The sequence below is a fragment of the Equus przewalskii genome, chromosome 25, assembly GCF_037783145.1.
Source record: "Equus przewalskii isolate Varuska chromosome 25, EquPr2, whole genome shotgun sequence".
Taxonomy (NCBI): domain Eukaryota; kingdom Metazoa; phylum Chordata; class Mammalia; order Perissodactyla; family Equidae; genus Equus; species Equus przewalskii.
This window is the reverse complement of record NC_091855.1, coordinates 45,701,126-45,718,249: the sequence shown is the minus strand read 5'-3', so window position 1 is coordinate 45,718,249 and position 17,124 is coordinate 45,701,126. Positions and strand designations below refer to the sequence as shown.

The 17,124-nt window shown below is 63.0% G+C and overlaps 2 protein-coding genes across 5 annotated transcripts in view; one reads left to right on the top strand and one right to left on the bottom strand.

Annotated features, from left to right (window-relative positions):
- The window catches only part of AHNAK2 (AHNAK nucleoprotein 2), a 41,367-nt gene extending 36,873 nt beyond the window's left edge, over window positions 1-4,494 (top strand). Inside the window, 1 exon segment of the mRNA XM_070594154.1 lies at window positions 434-4,494. Within this exon segment, the coding sequence (XP_070450255.1) occupies window positions 434-3,712 (3,279 nt within the window). The 3' untranslated portion in view covers window positions 3,713-4,494.
- A 1,414-nt stretch (window positions 4,495-5,908) lies between these two features.
- On the bottom strand, window positions 5,909-15,739 carry PLD4 (phospholipase D family member 4). 4 transcript variants are annotated; one of them, XR_011533003.1, is made up of 12 exons: window positions 15,552-15,739; window positions 12,992-13,081; window positions 12,404-12,594; window positions 11,387-11,570; window positions 11,061-11,181; window positions 10,390-10,517; window positions 9,617-9,817; window positions 8,705-8,844; window positions 8,443-8,608; window positions 8,266-8,362; window positions 6,982-7,717; window positions 5,909-6,864 (listed from the first exon to the last, which is right to left on the bottom strand). XR_011533003.1 is itself a non-coding variant. In XM_008507173.2 (11 exons), the coding sequence occupies exons 1-11, from the start codon at window positions 15,576-15,578 to the stop codon at window positions 7,515-7,517; spliced, it is 1,548 nt and encodes a 515-aa protein (XP_008505395.1). In that variant the 5' UTR covers window positions 15,579-15,733; the 3' UTR covers window positions 5,909-7,514. The 4 variants fall into 4 exon arrangements, 1 of the variants encoding a protein (XP_008505395.1); XR_011533002.1 differs by having other exon boundaries at window positions 5,909-6,630; window positions 6,709-7,717; window positions 15,552-15,733; XR_011533004.1 differs by having other exon boundaries at window positions 5,909-6,630; window positions 6,787-7,717; window positions 15,552-15,733.
- Window positions 15,740-17,124: the final 1,385 nt, after the last annotated feature.

Genomic DNA, 17,124 nt, shown 5'->3' with positions numbered 1-17,124 from the left:
GACAGCAAGCTCAAGATGCCCAAGTTCAAGATGCCGTCCTTCGGCGTGTCGGCGCCGAGCAAGTCCGTCGAGGCCTCGCTGGACGCGTCCCTGCCCAAGGTACAGGCCGACGTGTCCCTGCCCTCCATCCAGGCCGACGTCAAGACCGGAGACCTCAGCGTGGAGCTCCCCTCCGCCGAGCTGGAGGTCAAGACTGCCGGCGCGGGCGTGAAGCTCCCGGAGGGCCCCGGGCCCGAGGGACAGCCCCAGGAGCCCGCCGCCGGAGCCGGACTCAAAGGGCACCTGCCCAAGGTGCAGATGCCCAGCATCAAGATGCCCAAGGTCGACTTCAAGGCCCCCCAGGTGGACATCAAGGGCCCCAAACTGGACGTGAAGGGCGCCCAAGGCCGAGGTGACGGCCCCCGGCGTGGAGGTGTCTCTGCCCAGCGTGGAGGTGGACGCCCAGGTGCCGGGCGCCAAGCTGGAGGGCGACGCGTCCCTGGGGGACAAGGAGATGGTCACCAAAGATGGCAAGGTCAAGATGCCCCGATTCCGCCTGTCTTTGTTTGGCCCGTCCTCCAGTAAGGCTGAGGTGCTTTCACCTGACATTCAGGGAAGTTTCAAAGATACTGATGTTACCTTTTCCAGCGACATGTTTCCTGAGGTCTGTGCTGGTGATCCTAGTGTCTCCAGAGTAGGTTTCGATGGGAGCGTGTCCGTTGAAAAATGTGCAGAAAAAGTTAAATCGAGGAAAAGCCATTTTAAATTTCCCAAACTCTTTTCTCCCCCTGAGAGAGCCCCTGGAGACTGTCTTGCGCTCGATACAGATTCTGCTCATCCTCTTCCCCCGAGTGTCTCAGTGCCCGCCTCAGAGGTTCCTGGCAGCAGGTCGTCTCTGCAGAGGTCCAGGCTGGGTTGGGCTGCTTTTCCATCAGCGAAGCTTGAGCTCAGTGGTCCTCAAGCGGAAGTCCCCACCCTCACCGAGTGTGAGGGCGTCACACTTACAAAATACCAGGTGACTGTCCCCCGAGCTGCTGTCCCCCTGGACGTGCCTCAGGAAGCCCTCTCTGGGTCTCAGGTGGGTGCTCACCTTCCCAGCATGGAAAGCTCTGCAGACTTCCCTTCCCCTGAGAGAGTTTCTTTGTCTCCTACTCACGGTCACCCTGGCCCAGTGGACCCCCTGTTTCCCGCATCTTATGGGCAGGTGACTTTTCCTATATTTCATCGACCAAAGTTTGGGTTTTCGGTCCCGAAGGCAGCAGATGCTGAGGTGGAGCCCCGTGGTGTGGAGTGTGCCCCCACCCTGTCTCCACTCAGCCCCACGCCAGGACTGGACTCATCGGCTGCGGAAGCCGCTGTGTTCCCATTGCCAGGCACTCACCTACCTTCCTCGGAAGTGTCTGTGTCCCAGGGGCCAGAGGGTCCCCAGGACACCGTGGAGACCTCAGCAATGGCTCCAGGCAGAGCCCCAGCTGAAGAAGCTGACCGTGAAGGCAAAAGCAGTCCCCTAAAAATGCCGAGGTTCAAGCTTCCGTCCCTTAGGTGGTCCCCAAAGAAGGGGGCAGAGCCCAAAGAGGACCCTGGACGTAGCCTGGAGGATGAAGAGCTCAGTGTGGTTGTAGATGTGGGTCCGACGGGCGTCCCGCCCGAGGTTCCTGTTCCAGGAATGGAAGCACACAGGGACATGCCTCCTGAGGAGGATGGAGAGGAGAAAAGGGCCAAAACGCCTGGCTTTGGCACCTTGAAACTCGCACTTCCCAGGATGAAGACTTTGAAGGCGGGAGCGGACCTGCCACAGGGCCCCCCAGATCCCTCCCTCTCTAGTCCCCCAGCAGAGGGTGGCCCTCCTGCTGTAGAGAGGGCCAGTGGCGAGGGTGGTGTTGGGGGCACCAGTGTGACGGTGGGACCCCCAACAGAAGCCCCCCCGCAGCCATCCTGCAGGGCTCCAGATGCTGAGGCCAGCACTGCGGGAAGCCCCCAGGGGGATGCCACGGCAGGAGAAGTGCCTGCGACCTCACAGGAGAGCTGGTTTAGGATGCCCGCCCTCCACCTGCCCAGCTTCCTGCGCTCCTCCAAGGACAGAGGTGGGGCTGGGGGCCCGGGGGCGCAGACGCCTGTGCCTGCTGCCAGCACCTCCAGGGAAGGAGAGGCACCAGCTACAGTCAAGAGTCAGGGGGCCCCTGTTTCTGGGTCAGAGGTGGAGGCCCCGACATCCCTGCAGTCCCCAGAGGGAGGTGCAGACTCGGCAGCTGTGGAGAGCGCACCCCACGCAGATGTCCTGAGGTGTAGCCTTGACAGCAGAGGCTTGAAGCTGGACCTCCCTGCTGACAGCATGTCCACAGGCACGACTCCTCTTCCGGGCCCAGCAGGACCCGCCGGGGCAGGAGAGGGAGCAGGGGAACGGTCTTCCCATCCCGAAGGCCCTCTGAGACTGAAGGCTTCCAGCACTGATGTGCCATCTCAGATTTCCGTGGTCACCATGGGTCAACTCTGGGAGGATTCTGTGCAAACTGTCAGATTCCCCAAGTTAGAGGTACCAAGGTTCTGCTTCCCGGCGCCCAGCTCTGAGGCTGATGTTTTTGTCCCCACCGTGAGAGAAGTGCAGTGCTCCGAGAGCAGCCTTGACTTCGCCCTGAGTACGGAAAGCCCTGGAGACTGGGGCGCCAGCATCCTGAAGACAGGCGCTGGGGTCCCCAGGGAGCAGCCTGTGGCCCTTGACCTCTCCTCAGAAGCTCCCACCATTTCTAAGGTCAGAGTGCACATTCAAGGTACTCAGGTTGAGAGCCAGGAGGTCACCATACACAGCAGGGTGACAGCAGAGTATGCTGACCTCTTGGGACCCGAGGCCATTTCCACTCAGATCGTACGGGAGTCGGACATCCCCGCATCTCAGATCCAAACACCTTCTTATGGGTTTTCCTTGCTAAAGGCGAAGATTCCAGAGCCCCCGACGCAGGCTGGGCTGCACATGGTAACTCGAGACTCTCGGCTGAGCGAGGGTCTGCGAGAGGCTCCCAGACAAGTCACCCCAGGAGCAGACCTCACCTCTGGAGACCTCCAGCCTGACACCGGAGAACCGTTTGAAATTATCTCTCCTGGTGTCAGCGTGCCGGAACCGCAAATGTGTGCGTTTGACGTTCGCCCTGGCCACCAGTTTGCAGACAGCTGTTCTGACGAGGAGCCTGCGGAAATTCTCGAATTTCCCCCCGAAGACAGCCAAGAGGCACCCCTGGCAGATGAAGACGGGGCTCCAAAAGAGAAGCCAGAAAGTAAAAGATCTGCTGGTCTGTTCAGGTTTTGGCTCCCGAATATCGGATTTTCTTCTTCTGTCGATGAGACAAGCGCTGAACCCAAAGATGACGTTCCTAAATCCGCCCCCATCCAGACACAGCCTGAGGCCCAGCCGGAGGCAGGACCACCCAAAAAACAGGAGAAGGCAGGCTGGTTTCGATTTCCCAAATTAGGGTTCTCCTCGTCTCCTACCAAGAAAAGCAAAACCCCTAAAGATGAGGCAGGTCCTGCGGAGCAAAATCTCCAGGAAGAAGCAGTCACCTTTTTCGACGCCCGAGAAACCTTCTCCCCTGAGGAGAAGGACGGGGAACCGGCAGAGGCTTCGGGCGCCGGGCCGGGCTCTGGAGCGATGGTGGCATCGGCGGCAAGAACGGAGTTAATCCTGCTGGAGCAGGACAGAGAAGCCAGTGAGGAACCCGCACCCGGGCCCGCCACCGAATGAGTCACAGAGGACACTGACTTTTCAGCAGAGGGCGCGTGTGCAAACGAAGTCGGAGGCCGCAACATGCACGGAGCGTGTGTCCCCCTTGGTTCACAGACCTGAGAACAAACAGGGACGCACGAGAACAGCATGCCACCATCACACCATCCTCCAAAGCCCTCCAAAGATATGCTCAGCTGCCCCCCCAGCCAAGACACCGGAGCCCGCAGAGCAGGCTGACGGTGCTCTCAGTGCTGCTGGAGGAAAGCCTTCGTCACAGAGCTTTCGAGAGGCCTGCGTGGTGCCCACGGGCGCTCGCCTCTTTCTCGGACGGAGGGGTTCCGATGGCCGCGGTGTGAACCGTGTTCCTATAACTCCCGTCCCGCTGCTGCTTCCCAGCGAATGTACTTTCCGCGTTTCAGGCAGAGTCCGCGTATTCAAGGAAATTCCGTCCCCTGCTCACTTATTTACTCGTTCTGACTGTCTCGCCAAGGCAAGCTTTGGGATGCTTCGCGTGATGATGTGCACGTGCTAGGCAGAAGGGTGGTGGCTAACGGCTGACTGGCGGCCGTGCTCCGGGGCAGCTGTGGGCGAGGTGAGCCAGCTGAGCTTCAGACGTCCCTGAGTTGCCGTGAGGTGTCTGTGCGAGTCCCCTTGCCTGCTGGCATCGGACAGTGCCTCTCTGGCATGCACAGCCCCTGCATGGCCCCTGAGCTCCTTCGTGTGCATGCTGCAGCCAGACTGTGGATGGAACCTACTGGGCTTTTCCATGGGTGGGCAATAAAGGAAATGATGTGTCCACAGTGATGGCTGCAAGGGCTTTTGTTCCGGGGTTGAATTCCACCCGTGTGCTTGCGCTCCTCCTGGGCGCTCCCTGTCTTAATCTCTGCTCATTGGCTCTAGGAGACAGAGCCAGGGTCAATCTGTGAGTGGTTGTCACTTATCCGTTTGTCTGTCCAGACCCTCCTCTGAGCCGGCAGCTGTGAGAGGCCAAGAGGAAGAAGGCACGGTCCCTGCAGTTCACAGTGTGGCACACAACACCCACCCCCCACCCAGCTGGAGGGCTGTGTGCAGAGCGGGGGCAGCACAGAGAGAGGTCCTTGGCCTGGGGGGTTGGCTGGGGCCTTGGCCTGGTGAGCCCATCTCGGAAGCATCCTTCACCACGGCAACCCTCCTTCCAAGCAGCCCACGGGAGGCAAACCCATGTGGGGTAGCAGAACGAGGTTCCAGGGGTCTCCTGTGACCTCTCAGTGGTCAGATGCCCTCCCAGATGCCCTCAGGTGCCCCTCCTAGACCCATGGGCATGCCACGTTCTGAGGGGCAGTGGGAACCTGGCCCAGGAGGGCTCCTGGTGACATGCTCCTTCTCTCCTGGGGAGAAGCGGCTGCTCTCGTGGCTCGGATGCAGGAGCAAGAGCTGGACTGAGAGCCCCTCTAGAGGACTGGGCCTGCAGAGCAGCTGGCTGCCCCGAGGCTACACCCTGCGCACCCCCACAATGCTGCCTTGAGAGCCCGGAAACGGCGGTGGCCACAGGGGCAGGAGTCTGGGCTGGGGAGGAGAGCCTGGGCCCTGCCCCCAGTGCTACCGTGGGCAAGTCATGTCTTTCCCTGTGGCTGACTGGGAGGGTCACCAAGTCAGGGGATGTGGAATCCTCCAGGAAAAGCCAACATGAGGCCCCTGGGTGGCTCATGAGTGGAGAAAGGAAAAGTCAGTGGGGTCTTTGTCCCGCAGCTAAGTGAGGCTGTCACACCCTCCCCAGCCAAAGGTCCCTGCCTCTCCCTGTGTGCCAGAGGGACAGGGCAGTGCAGTCCTCCTGGGAAAACCACGGTGGGGGTCTGCCTGGCTCCGTGGGGTTTTCGTCCTTCCCTGAACCTGGAGTCAAGGCCTGAGATACTGGGCCCTTGGTGCTGGGGGCAGAGAGGCAGCTGTCACATCACATGAGAGCCGCTGAGCAGCCCAAGCTCCCAGTCCTCCCGTGTGGCCTAGATTCTCTCGTGTAGGAGTTATTTATGCTGGATAACAATCTCACCACAAATTAGCTGCTTAAAACATCACACTCTTATGACCTCCCGGTGCTGTGGGTCAGGAATCCTAGCACAGCTTAGCTGAGTCCTTTGCTCAGGGTCCCCCAAGGCTACAATCAACATGTTGGCTGGGCTGTGGTCTCATCTCCAGACTCGACTGGGGAATGTTGATGCAAATAATCCATAATCAGTCTGTGTATCAAAATCAGGGTGAGTTTATTATGAGCCAGATCTGAGGACTAGCCCAGACCCTGCTGTCCACTTGCTTAGCTCCCCCGGTGTCCAGTGTCCCTTGGACCACTGAGCCAGCCCCAAGCTCCAGCCTAGGGCGGCCTCGGGGGCTTCCATCAGGGCAGGTGGGCTCTGAAGCCTTGGCCAGAAACCAGGAGGCGGAAGGCCAGGGCCTGCTGAGACAGGCCTCTGACCCGTGCTCCTGGGAGAAGGGCCGGACCTGAGTCGGCAGACCAGGAGGGCAGACGCCCAGGCGGTTTCCAGGGCAGGGTGAGCTCCAGAGGGGCTGCAGCCAAGTCCCCATCCCAGCTTGGTGTCACCCTCCCCCCAGCTCAAACCCAGGTCCTCTCAACTCTATCAAACAGTTGTGGCCCCTACACATGAGGACAGCCACGCATCCTGGGTGCCACACAGCGCTCCGCCCCCCCGTCTCCCCCCAGTCCTGGGTCCACCTCCCCACTCCAGACCCAACCCCCACAGTCCTAGCCCCCGCCACACCAGGCCCCCCCCGCAGTCCTGGGTCCACTTCCCCAATCCAGACCCAACCCCCACCGTCCTGGGCCCCCCCACTAGGCACCAGCCCCACCCCCACAGTCCTGGGTCCACCTCCCCACTCCAGCCCCACCCCCACAGTCCTGGGTCCACCTCCCCACTCCAGACCCACCCCCACAGTCCTGGGTCCACCTCCCCACTCCAGCCCCACCCCCACAGTCCTGGGGCCACCTCCCCACTCCAGACCCACCCCCACAGTCCTGGGTCCACCTCCCCACTCCAGCCCCACCCCCACAGTCCTGGGTCCACCTCCCCACTCCAGCCCCACCCCCACAGTCCTGGGTCCACCTCCCCACTCCAGCCCCACCCCCACAGTCCTGGGTCCACCTCCCCACTCCAGCCCCACCCCCACAGTCCTGGGTCCACCTCCCCACTCCAGCCCCACCCCCACAGTCCTGGGTCCACCTCCCCACTCCAGACCCACCCCCACAGTCCTGGGTCCACCTCCCCACTCCAGCCCCACCCCCACAGTCCTGGGTCCACCTCCCCACTCCAGACCCACCCCCACAGTCCTGGGCCCCCTTCTCACCACACCCATCCCCTGCCCTGTCTTAGTCCCTGGGCTCCTGAAAGCCCTGGACTGGGCACAGTGGCTCCTACGGCAGACATGAGGCCCAGCCTCACCAGGCGGCCGGCCCCAGGCCCCTCGCAGGCTCTGGGGCACTGAACTCCAGCGTGGGATGGAGGAGAAGGGGGCGCAGCCCTGTACTGGACTCACACAGAGTGGGGGGAGGCACAGGCATGTTCTAAAGGCCCCAATGGTAGGCTCTGCAGGAGTCAGGGAGGGGCATCCTGGAGGGCTCCCTAGAGGAGGTAGAGGTTTAAGAGGGGCTGGATTGGGAGAGCAGAGGGAGAGCAAACAGTTTGCACTGCTGGTTATTGGGCAGTCCTGACCCTGACCAGGGCTTGTGCGGATGGAGCTGCTTAGAGTGCAGACGGGGACACAGATGGGGAGGCCCGGTGGGGAGCAGTGTCCACGAAGAGCTGTGGGGCCCAGAGCCGGGAAGGGCTGGACCTCAGCCCTGCCACACACAGTTCTGGCCCTGGGCTTGTCCGTCCAGGCCTACGGCGTAGGGGGAGCTCCAGTCTCGCTCAAAGAGTTGCCGCAGCTGCTCCTGGATGGTGGTCACCCCCAGCCGGGCGCTCGAGGGCCTCTGGCTGACCACCAGCCCCACGCCCGAGGTGCTGCTGAAGTAGTCTTCTGACCAGTTGGAGGTGCCTTGTGGGGGCAGGGAAGAGAGGCTGGGTGACGGGGCTCACCCAGCCCCTCTGCAGCCCAGCTCCGTCCTGTGGCTGCAGCCGCAGCTTCAGGGCCCGGTGGGCACCTGCTACCCTGCTGTCATCACACTGCAGCCACAGCAGCCCCTCAGGTGTGGGAGGGCCGGCTAGCTCTCCATGTGTGGACCTCCCGGGAGCTCTGACCATCCTGGGACAGGTGTCCTGACTCAGCGTTCTGGGGACCTGGGGCTTGGGACTTCCCACCTGCCCCCAGGAGCCAGGTGACAGCTGGGCTGGTGGCCTGGTCCTCAGAGCGCTGCTGGGGACCCTGACCCCTGTCAGCAGCCCCTCTGTCCAGAAGGGTCCACACTGGACATAAGGACAGGGCCCCCTTCAGGACACTGGCCTGGCCACTGCCAGGGGACACATCCCCCTTCTGCAGGCTGTGTAGCCTCTGTGTCATATCTACTCACTTGGCACCCCTCAAAGACTCAGGGGTCCTGAGCTGCCCAGGCCCGAGCCCACCGCCCGCAGACCCCCGCCGCTCACCTATGTAGGCTGCCTTCTCCGTGACCATGAATTTGCTGTGGTTCACCCTGCTGAATGGGATGTTGGTGTGATTCCTCATGGGCACGATGAAGACTTTCTTCAGGGAACAGAGAGGGGGCGTGTCAGGGAGGGCAGGAGGGCCGCCTTCCCCCGCACGGCCCAGGAACGGGTCCTCACCACGTCCACCGAGACGCCCGCCTTGGGGTTGCTGAGGGCCTGCAGGGACCGCAGGAAAGGGAACATGCGGGGGTCTGTGTTGAGCCAACAGCTGACCAGCAGACGCACGTGCACACCCCAGCTGAAGGCCGCCCCCCGCAGGGCGGTGTCCAGCACCGGCCAGTACCTGGGGGAAAGGAGGGTCAGGGTCCTGGCGGGAGAGGCACTGTGCTGGGAGCTGCCCCCCAGCGGAGCGGGCCTCCCCGCTCCCACCCAGGCCCACCTGGCAGGGTGGCGGAAACGTGTGGTGGGGAAGTACTCCATCACCGAGATGTAGATGAACTCCCGGGCCGCCCCCATCACGGCCAGCAGTGCGTCCAGGTCCCGGGTGCGGCCCCGGGGGCAGAGCGCAGGCGGTGATGCCTATGCAGGGAGAGAGGTCCCTGAGGGCACGGCAGCCCATCGGAGCCACGTGGTTCCTGGACCTGTGACCCCACCGTGCACCTGCCCTCCAGCAATGGAAACCAGGAGGAAGATGAGAGGTGCTGCTGGAGAGTGGGCGGCGGCGGTCGGGGGGGACAGCATGTGGCCCTCTCTGGGCTTTGGGCTGGCCTGACTTCCTGGACAAAGACAGCTCTCTGCGTGGAAAAGCCTTCTACACTCAGGGCTCAGGGCGGGCCCTCGCATCTAGAGAAGCGTCCCTGGCTCTAGACCAGCCACTGGGCAGCCGGAGGGCTGTCTCCTCCCTCGTCCCCAATGGAGGGACGTCTGCTGTCGGCATGGCCAGCCCACCCCTCGTCTTCCTTCCTTCCCTGCAGAGTAACAGAACTGCTGGATGAACTGGACCCCCCTCCCTTCCCCGGTCCCCAGCTGGAGCCCTTTGACCCCACTCAGCAGTGTGCTTGGAGACCCCCAGGACCACAGGACACCCCGCCACTCCCCAGGCCACCCGTCTCCCGTGGTTGACAGAGACCAGCATCCTCTCCTGGAGCTGGGCCTGCCGACGCCAGCCTGCCCCTCACACTGAGACCACGGTCCCGTCCACATCACCAGCTCTCTGGGCCATCGCCCTGAGGAAGTCGCAGGCGCTGTGGTGTCTGCATGGCAGGGCAGTCCCAGGTGGAGCACGGCTCCCTGGGGGTCTGGCCAGCGAGGAGAGCAGGGGGCTGCGAGGGGCCTCCTCCACCCCCCTTACCGAGAAGTAGGCGGTGGTGGGCACCCCCTCAAAGTGCTCCCGGAGGGGCTGGAAGCGGTTGATGTGAGACGAGAAGTTCCGAGGCCAGGCCTTGGGGAGGACAGCCTTCGGCGCCCCCAGCACCCAGTAGGTCTGGAAGGTCTTCTCCAGGTCTCGGGCCAGGCGGCTGCAGTTGTAGATGATGGCGCCCAGCTCCTTCACCTGCGGGAGGGGCAGCGGCTGCGGCCAGGGATGCCAGGCAGGGGACAGCCCCTGCTGGTGGCCAGTCCATACGGGCAGTGTGCTGGGGGAGCTGTGGGGCGGTGTCCAGTGGGTCCCTGTTTTCCTTGAACATTGTATTCCAACGATCAAGTCAGTATGTTTTTATTACAAAAACAGCAACAGAAAACGCACAAAAGCACAGAGAAGAAAGAAAAGTTATTCTTCCCTTCACCACCAAGTGACCAGCACTGCTGCCATTTTCACACCATCATTCTTTGGTGGTTTTAATGCATTGCTTTTCCTCAAAGGAAGCACGCTTTGCAGTTCCCCTGGGCAAAGCGACTAGAACACGGTTCCATGTGCTTAAATGATGCTCCACAGCACGAGCTCATGGCCACGAAGAATTCTGTAAGCTATCAAACAGCCTCCGATTGTCTCCACGCTGGTGACATTCCAGACGTGGCCGTCCCACCCAGGGTTCCCTTGGGTGCCTAGCCACGGGAGACGTCAGGCAGACCCGGGGAGGGGGAGCGCAGGGGCTGGACGAGCCCCTCCTGGGCTCCGGGACTCACCTGCGTCAGCGACCGCCAGTCCATGTTGGCACTGCCCACGTAGACGTGCCGCCCATCCACGACCCAGAACTTGGAGTGCAGAACGCCCCCGGTGAGCTGCCGCATGGGCACGCGTCGCACCTGGGCACCTGGCGGGGAGTCAGGACGACGGGGTGAGCTGGCTTCGTGGTGAGCCCGATGCTCAGCTCATTGTGGTGGGTCGACTCATTTATCCTCACAGTTCTACTAAGTTGATGCTACCATCTGCTGTTATCGTCCCCATCTTACAGGTGGGAAAACGGAGGCATTGACGGACCCCGGATCCCTCCGGGCAGCCGGGCTTCAGAGCCCGCGTTTGTGAGGACTGTGCCCACTGCCTCTTGCTCCTGGCTGAGCCTCCACCCAGAGGTCGAAGCAGCTGGGCTCAGCGGGGCGCCAAGGCTACGCTAAGCTCTGCCCCTTGGAAAATGACACTTGCAGGTCCTTGGAACCAGCCCAGCCCCAGGTGAAGCCGATGTGAAGGAGCTCACAGCCCTGGGCCCCTGTCCCCGGCCCCGTGTCCAGGGGAAGCACAGAGAGGCTTTCCTGGCTCCCCGCAGGCAGCCTCTCTGTCCTGTCCTTGTCCCCTGGTGCCAACGGGTCGGCCCACGCTCACCCCAGGGCAGCAGGGCCTAGGACGGGCAGGCATGTACCTCGGGCTGCCAGGACCTGCAGGTCGGTGGACTCCTTGGCCAGTGTCGGGCTGCTGGTGGCCACAACCAGGGAAATATTCCTGTCCAGCAGCTGCTGCAGCTTCTGCAGAAGGGCCTCCCCCTATGGGGCCAGGACAGCAGTAAGTGATGACCCCCAGGCTGGCCCTCTGCCCCCACCCCAAGTAGAAAGGACCCAGACCTTCCCCAGGATGCCACCCCTGACCGCCCACAGCTCAGAGTCAGACAGGTGTGCAGCTCGACTTGCTGTGTGCCCAGCAATGGGATGGCCTGCAGCCTTAGAGTCGGGGAGGGGGGTCAGGGCGCACCTGCTGGGAAGACGAGTCGTTGACCCCAATGTCAGGCCCCGTGAGGGACCAGTAGTAGGAGGCCACATGGACACTCTCCTGGGCAGTGTCCAGCAGCTGCAGCCAGGCCTGGGCCAGGGGCTGGGCCCACGGGCTGCCGGCCGGAGATGGCAGGTCCTGGGGGATGCTTTCCACGAGGACCAGCCTGCAGGAGGAGCGAGCGAGGTGGAGTGTTAGCGGGGGGTGGTCTGCCAGCCTGCACACGTCGTTCGCTCTGTCCCTGCTGCCTGCATGGCCCTGAGCTGGAGCCCAGGCCAAGGGTACAGGAGGGGGCAGCAGAGCAGACGGGGCAGGGCAGGCTGAGCCAAGCAAGTCCTCTGGGGGTGACCCCTAGGAGCACGTGGCAGGGGGGCCTGAGGGCAGGGCCTGATAGCATGCAGATTGGAGCCAGGCCCCACCCCAATCCCGGGCCCTGCTCCTGGGGAGCTGTTGCCCCTGCAGCCTGGGCTGCCTGCTGATGTGGAGGCCCTTGGAGGTGGCCAGAGCTGACCCAGAGGGAAGGTGGGGAGTGCCCGTCTCGAGGTGTGTGCACAGGGCACTTTCCTCCCTGAGGGGTTCTGGGTTCCAGGACTCGCACAACAGGGAGACGGGCTGGAGGGAAGGCTGCGGTGCAGGTGGGAGCAGCAACCCCAGCCCCAGGGGCCAAAGGGCTGTGAAGGGGCCTCGCCTCAGCCCAGGGAGGCTCGGGGTTCGCCCACCTTGTCAGAGGCCCCAGGTGGCAGTCCGTGTTTGTTGCAAAGAGCACCCCAAGTCTGCCCCGTTCCCTGCCCCCACTCCAGGCCATTCAGCCGGAGCCCTCTGCCCGTCCCCCCAGCTGGTTCCCCTGCCTCACTGCCTGCCTCCCTGGGAACCTGCATCTTCCAAGAGGAGCTGGCAGAGGGCAATGCTTATCCCGCTGGGGAGATCCGTTGGGAGAACGTGGGCAGCGGCCTGGAGCCAAGACCTCCCCCACCCTGCAGACCCCGCAGGCTCACTCACCGGCAGGAGTCCTTCTGCCACGGCCGCCGCCGGGCCTCCCGGGCTGGGCTGAAGCCGTGGCCACAGGACCTGGTGGGCCCTTCCTCGGGGTGCACCTGGCCCCAGGTGGGCAGAGGGGACTCTTGCCACAGGAGGTAGGTGAGAGTCACAGCGCCCAGCCACAGCACGGCCAGCAATGCCAAAACCTGCAACTGGAGGGGGGAGTCACCAGGGGGCCCCTGGGGGCATGGGGGTGCTCTACTTCCAGATGGGCCGGAGGGCCCCCCAGTGCTGGACAGAGACTATCCCCGGCTCCCAGTGAGGGCCAGCCTGCAGCTGCGGTGGGGCCAGGGTGAGCAAGGGGAGGGGAGGATGGCGCCGAGCAGGGCCAAGCCCGCCTGTGCTGGAGGTGGGTGCCTGGGGCCCACTGTACCATGTGGTAACTGCCCGTTTTCCCAGGTCCCCCGAGACAGAAGCGAGGGGGCAGGTTCCAAGCAGCCCACAGGAGGGGGTGCCCCTGGTCCCCCATGGCTGGATTTGTCCTTGTTGCTCTGGTCCAGCGGCCTCATGAGGCTGCTGAGCCCCCTCCAGTGGGTCCCCCAGTCCTACCGTGCTGGCCTCTCTGCCCCGTGGGCTGTGGGGTGGCGTGGAGCAGGGCCACGCAGGGGCCACCAGTGTTCTCTGCAGAGGTCTCAGCACCTGCATAATGTGAGCTGGCATCACCTGCCGCCCTGCCCGGAGCAGCCCCACAGCACCCGTTTGTGGGGGATCCTGCAGACAGCCTTTCAAACCCCCAGAGGCCTCCCTGCTCCTGCTGAGATCACACCCTGGGTGTGAGGGGCTCCACCCTGCTGCCCTCAGCTGGGCAGCCCGGCCTGCAGGTGGTGGACCTGTTGCTGACACAGCCCCTCCCCTTTCATGTGGGTGCATGCATGTGTGTGGGTACATGCGCAAGTGTGCATGGATGTGCATGTGTGGGTGTGCACCTGCATGTGTGTGTGCATGTGTGTATGTGTGGGGTGCATGCATGTGTGTGCAAGTGTGCATGTGTGGGTATGCATGTGCATGCATGCGTGTGTGTGCATGTGGGGGTGCGTGCCTGTGTGTGCAAGTGTGCATGTATGCATGGATGTGCGTGTGTTGGTGTGCACAGATGTGCACATGTGTGCATGCATATGTGTGTGCATGCACGTGTGTGTGTGTGTGTGTGCATGTGCCCGAGACACAGGTCAGGCTGTTGTTTTCCCCTCTTGTGATTGTCTCGGTGTTGGAATCTCAGTTCCGTGTTTCAGCCACAAGTGCAGGAGTCCCAGCACAGTTTCTGCTTTTGCTCTTGGCCCCCTCAAAACAGGCCTATAAATAGCACTTCCCTTCTCGGGCTGGGCCCCTGTCCTGGCCCCACAGCAGTCCCCTCCTGGGACCCGGGCAGCAGCCCCTGTCCTGGCTGGGAGGGTGTGGCACAAAGAGGCAGAGAGGACCAGCATGGGCTGAGTCGGACCCCCATGCCGTTGGGGGCCTGTGGGCTGAGTCGGGACCCCCATGCTGTCGGGGGCTGTGGGCTGAGTCAGGATTCCGGTTGCTGTCAGGGTCTCTCCCTTTGCAGCCAGCTGGGGATGGAGGACTTGTCCCGTCAGAGTGGTCACTCCCACAAGGAGCCCGAAGCCAGCCCAGCAGGGCCTCCACTGGAGTTGGGCCTCTCCCCAAAGCAGCCTCAAATGCCACCACGAGCGGAGTGCTCCGATCTCAAGGTTCAGGGAAGGGCCTGTGTGCAGCGACTGGGTCACCCTGGCCAGCCAAGCTCTGGCTGAGCTGTCCCCGAGGGCAGGAGCAGCCCTCCCGCCCGGTGCTGCGTGCCTGAGTGTGTAGCAAGGCCGGGTGCCAGGGCCAGGGAACCAGGCCATCAGCACAATGCCCGCAGGCTCTGGGGGTCAGACCAGGAGCAGCCAGCTCGGCCTCGAGGCCTCTGGGGTCTGTTCTGGGGCTGTCCTCCCAAAGGCCACCCTGCCTATTCAGCGTGGGGAGCGGGCAGCCCTACGAGCTGAGCCTGGGGGCTGCATCTGCTGTGAGCCAGAAGGTTACAGGGTGGTACAGACCCCAGAAGCCAGAATGAGAGGGGGCTCAGGCGGAGTCCCCAGGGCCCAGCACCCCTCCCTCTAGGGGAGTCCCCACAGAGGGTAGTCGGGGTACCTCCTGCACCCCCAGAGCTAGCTCCAGCCATGGAGGATGCTCCCCAACCTCCACCCTGCAGAGCGGAGCTCAGGGCCTCCAGGGGGCCTCCCCACCACCTGGCAGCGCTGAGCTCAGGGGCCTGCCCCCTCCCCGGGACGGTTCAGGGTCCCGCCTCAGGGCTCAAGTGAACAGGTTCCCCAGACCCCCTTCACTAACTCTCAGGAGAGGCAGTCCATGTGAAGTCCCAGGCCGGGGCCCAGGGGGAGGGGGAACAGGGACTTCCTCAGCCAGGCTGCTGCCCGCGCTGCACCACATAGGAAATGGCCCAGATGCCCTGCAGACAGCAGGTCAGAGCGCAGCAGCCCAGCCCCCGTAGTGCCCATCTGAGACTTGGAGCCCACCTGAGGTCCCTCCCAGGCCGCTGATCCCCAGAATGCACCGTCTCCTCCTCTCTGCCATCGGAGCTACACTGGGGCCTGGTGGGGGGGGCGGGTGGCGGGCACTCCGGGCAACTCTAGGCAGCTGTGGACCAGTTCACTCGCTGCAGCCCTGGGGACCCCTGTGTCCCTGGAGTGGGGCCGGCTGTTGGGAGAGGGTGACCCCCTAGTGCTGGCATCTCAGGGCTGTGATGGGCTGGGAGACACCCATGGGGCAGCTCCATGTCGCCCGCCCCGTCGTGGGCAGCTGTGGGACCCTGCAGACATCAGAGGTCTTGGCTGAAGGTGCCAGACTTCCTGCCCTGCAGGGCGTGGGTGTAGCTGCTGTCCCAGGCTGGGCCAGGGGACCTGCTGCCAACTCGCTAGGAGACCCTGAGACCCTGGTGGGCCCAGCTGCACAAGTCAAGGAGGAACGGGTTGTCTGCAGGCCCTGCAGGAGGCTTGGTGACCCTCTGGGCCTGGGGTTGCTGGCAGCATGGGGCCACGGGGAGGAGGATGGCAGCCCCCTTCCCAGGGCCTGGGGCCTGGCTCTCCCTCCTGGCCCTGGACTCGCTGGCACTTACCTCTGGGGGTCCTGCCTTGGCATTCATCTTGGCTCCAGGCACAGACTGCAGCCCCCAGCTCGCTGGGTGGGCTTCAGGGACAGCCTCCACTCCACCCAGATGCCTCCTCTCTGCAGCCCACTGCTTCCCCTTCTGGCCACTTCCTCTTAGTCCTGAGTACCTCCGTCTGCACCCCTCGCAGATGGCTGGAGCTGGGAGGGGCTGAGAACTTCCACCTCTAGAGAAAATCCCTTCCCCTGCCCTCCCACTCACCTCCTAAGGAGGAAGCACTCCACACTCACAGGCCTGCACATCAGGGTTAGTACAGCCGCAGGGCCCAGGGAACCGAGTGTAAGCAAGATCATTTATTTCTTTCTCACGGTAGCCAGGGTGAGGGGCTGGTGGGTTAGAGATGGTGTTAGCTCCACAGAGATCGGGAGCCAGGTCCCTCCAGCTCTCAGCTCCCAATCCCTAGGTTGACTGGCAGCCTCATGGCGCTACAATCGCTGCTGGAGCTCAGTCATTGCCTCCGAGTTCCTAGCAAAGCATAAGGAACATCCCAGAGGAGATATCTGGGACGTCTTGCAGGGCACTTTCACTTGTGCCTCGTAATTTGGAACCTGGTTGCATCTAGCTGCAAGGGAGGCTCAGAAATAGAGGCAGCCAGGACCTCCATTGGGAGAACTCACGTGGGGCCGCTCATTGGCTTGTCTGAAAATGCAGGCCTGGCTATAGATTGCCAGTGCTGGGCCCGGGTTCCCAGTGAGGGGCTCTGCCTCCCCCGTCCTTGCTCCAACTGGGGCTCCCTGAATACAGGACAGTTGCCCACAGGCGGGACCTTCAGAATACCCCTCACTTTGCACGAGGTCTCCGTGTCTGCCAGGCTCCAGCTTGTAAGGCCCAGTGTAGGTCAGGGGCTGCAGGGGCCCTGTCCAGGGTGCTGACCTAGCACGGGAGAAGGACGCCCCTCAGGTGGGCAGCAGTTTCCGGGCAGGCCCGTGAGGAGGGAGTTCTGGCGCCAGTGTGGGTGGACCGGCAAGTGAACGGGAGAGAGCCCCAGACCCCTGCATGCTCTTCCCGGATGAACCCTCTGCCCCAACCCGGCCTTGGGGTCGGTGCTCGTCTCCAGGCCACAGCGGGTGGCCTCTGCTCCCTGGCTTGGGGCTGGATGCCAGAGTGCGGCTGCCCCGGTTCTTTGGGGAGCGGTACACACAGCCTCACTTTCCAGGATGATGCCAGGTTGGCGTCTCGAACAGTTCAGAGTTCCCGCTGTTCCGCGTCCTCCCTGACACGTGCTGCTGTGAGACTTTTTGAGTTTGCCGGCGGGTGGGAACGAGCGAGCGTCCGGATGTGGCTCAGCATGCGTCTCCCTGGTGGTGAGGGAGGCTGTGCATCCTCGTGCGTCTGCGGTCACGTGGGCCTCCCCTCTGAGAAGCCCTGTTGGCGTGTTTTGTCCGTTTTAAAGTTGAGCTGTTGACTTATTCTTATGGATTTGGAGGGTTCACTTGTATTTTCTGAATTGTCAGTTTGGTGTGTAGCAACAGCTTCTCTCCCTTTGCCTCCTCGTTTGTCCTTTGCCCTTTTAGAAAATCTC

Bases quoted from the DNA above. Each gene is read 5' to 3' on its own strand.
- PLD4 (XM_008507173.2), bottom strand. From the start codon at position 15,578: ATGAATGCCAAGGCAGGACCCCCAGAG. The intron at 13,082-15,551 runs GTAAGTGCCAGC...CACATTATGCAG, and splicing joins CCAAGGCAGGACCCCCAGAG to GTGCTGAGACCTCTGCAGAG. The intron at 12,595-12,991 runs GTAGGACTGGGG...TCCCCCCTCCAG, and splicing joins GGGGCAGAGAGGCCAGCACG to TTGCAGGTTTTGGCATTGCT.